The following is a 2,163-nucleotide window of genomic DNA, read 5'->3' as shown; positions in this document are numbered from 1 at the left end:
ACGACGTACGTGGTGGTTGGCGCCGAGGTCGGTGGTGGGTTGATCAACTTGAGCGATTTGGGGATGGTGGCAGTAACGTCCTGGGTGGCCAGTCGGGTAGAGAGGGTGTTCATGCGAGTGAAGTTGTCGTTGTACTGCGCTGCCAGACGTCTGATCTGAAGATGGACGCTGGTGATCTGGCTGTTAGCGTGAATGTTGTCCTTCTGACCCCGCGCATGCTTCCTCTTGGACATGACTGTCGCTGACTTACGACCTATCAACTGCTTGAGGGTGGCGATGAGGTCGTACGCAAGTCCCACCCTGATCTGCATCTCTCCAAAGGCTAGCTCCAGGCACTTGGAGCGCTTGAACACGTCCTCACCTAGATCCGACGGCAGAGCGAGGATCTCTACCTCCGGCCCTTCCTTGGGCAAACCATAGGTATCGTTGTCCTCACCATTGTCCGCATCAGGATCCTCATCCTCACTGTCCACTTCCTCGACAACCAAGGCCTCATCCAGGGCAGGCATACAGCGCTCCTGCTGTTCTCTGAACTTGACGATGCGCTCCCGCAATGTCGCTCGCGCAGAGCGCAACCCTCGTGTAGTCTCGTCAGAAGCCCCTTGGCCACGTCGCGTGCGATAGAATGCTTCTACACGAGCCTTGACCGTCACCCTGAGGGGAGTTGTCTTAACGGCATCCACTTGTTGTAATGTGACGTATGGACCTACTGGTCGCATGAGATCTGGATCCCCATGTGGATGAACTTCACATCCAGGGGGGTAAGCCTCACGCGCTTTCCCCCTGCTTTGGACACAGCCTTGTCAGCATTGGTGGAAGTTACCGAACGGGCAGATTCCATCAGCGCCTCGTAGGCTTGGCCCTCGCTAGGAACTTCCCTAGCTAGTCAGATCTTTGTCCAGTGATTCGATCCACGTAGACACACCTTTGCTCTTATCGAGAACGTAAACACTTTGAAAGGTGGCGCCCCTCCGTTTGACACGTCGCTTATAGTCAGCAGGTGTGAACGCCTCCTCGTTGATGTCCTGTTCAGCCCATTTGCAGATGAGGTCAGGACCAGCCGCCTACGTCAGGCCGGCGAAGTCCACCGCCTGATCGAGTTGAAGGAGTAACTTCTCCCCCAGCTTGTGAGCCAGGTACTCAGCTGTGGGGGAAACGGTCACCGTCTGCGCTCTTTAGAACTAACGAGACTCACCCAAACCCTGCATCTTGTCCCAGTTGTAGTCATTGATGCTATCGCAGATCGCATCGTGGCGGGCACCCCCGTTCATCTTGCGAGTCGCGACGCCGATCTCATTCAGAATAGCCCAGGCGATCTCGACCGTCTCGCCGTTGCTGTGGCCGGTACCTTGCTTGTAGCACATTGCGAAATTGATCTGACAACTCTCCTTGTGGGCGAGCATGTGCATTTGCGGGAGGAGGATTTTCATGCATGCGAGGACCTTGCGCATCTCCAGGGGCAGGTTCCACTCGTCCCACCTGTTCATAAGGCCGACGAGGTACGTACATCCCACATCGTAGCTGAGCAAGTGCTCAAGCAGCTTGTACGCGCTCTCAAAGGCCCCACACATAGCCAAATCTACGAGGTGGAATCTAGAGACCCAGTGGTCAGGAGCGGGACCCTGGTGTTTAGCAAGAAGCAGGGACTCACTGCTCGTTCCCAACAAGATCAACCACCGCTCTAGAGAAGAAACAACCATGGCGAAGACAGGTAATCGCGACCACCCCGCTGATGTCCATGTTGCGGAACTTGCCCGCTCGTTGGGATCGAGTGACCTTGAACCCACTGCATGTTTGTACCTGGTTTTGAATGCTGAGTATGGGTATGGTCAGATAAGCATGTGAAGCATCCTCACCACAGTGCGATCCTTCGACGTCTTCTTAGCAAAGGCAGCCATCCTTTCTGCGTCGGCGAAAAACGCACGACCGCCAGCCAAACTGTAGTCGGTCTTGTCGTCACGCTTAGACTTTTTGTGCAAACTGTGGTTGCCGTCCGCACCCATGAAGATGCGATAGATGTATCTGACAAACACCGCCGCTTAAGCAAGACAGCACATGAGACGTGTTCTGTGAGGCACACACCGCAGACTCCCGTGAGGTGTTCTCCCAATTCTCAGGGAGGTTCACCCCAGGCCAAGGGCACGCGAAGCAAGGGACAGTGAT

General features: G+C 55.3%; 2 protein-coding genes across 2 annotated transcripts; both read right to left on the bottom strand.

The window, feature by feature from the left end:
• Positions 1 to 101: 101 nt before the first annotated feature.
• On the bottom strand, positions 102 to 395 carry DICSQDRAFT_43898 (uncharacterized protein; the record flags this gene model as incomplete). The annotated part of the gene is made up of 1 exon (XM_007371921.1): positions 102 to 395. A coding segment is annotated over one exon (294 nt), but the record flags the coding sequence as incomplete, so codon positions are not given.
• A 786-nt stretch (positions 396 to 1,181) lies between these two features.
• On the bottom strand, positions 1,182 to 2,163 carry DICSQDRAFT_74779 (uncharacterized protein; the record flags this gene model as incomplete). The annotated part of the gene is made up of 4 exons (XM_007371920.1): positions 1,182 to 1,593; positions 1,652 to 1,800; positions 1,860 to 2,022; positions 2,081 to 2,163. Coding segments are annotated over 4 exons (807 nt in total), but the record flags the coding sequence as incomplete, so codon positions are not given.

Source organism: Dichomitus squalens, assembly GCF_000275845.1.
Source record: "Dichomitus squalens LYAD-421 SS1 unplaced genomic scaffold DICSQscaffold_475, whole genome shotgun sequence".
In the NCBI taxonomy this organism is placed as follows: domain Eukaryota; kingdom Fungi; phylum Basidiomycota; class Agaricomycetes; order Polyporales; family Polyporaceae; genus Dichomitus; species Dichomitus squalens.
This window is presented reverse-complemented; position numbering and strand designations above follow the sequence as displayed.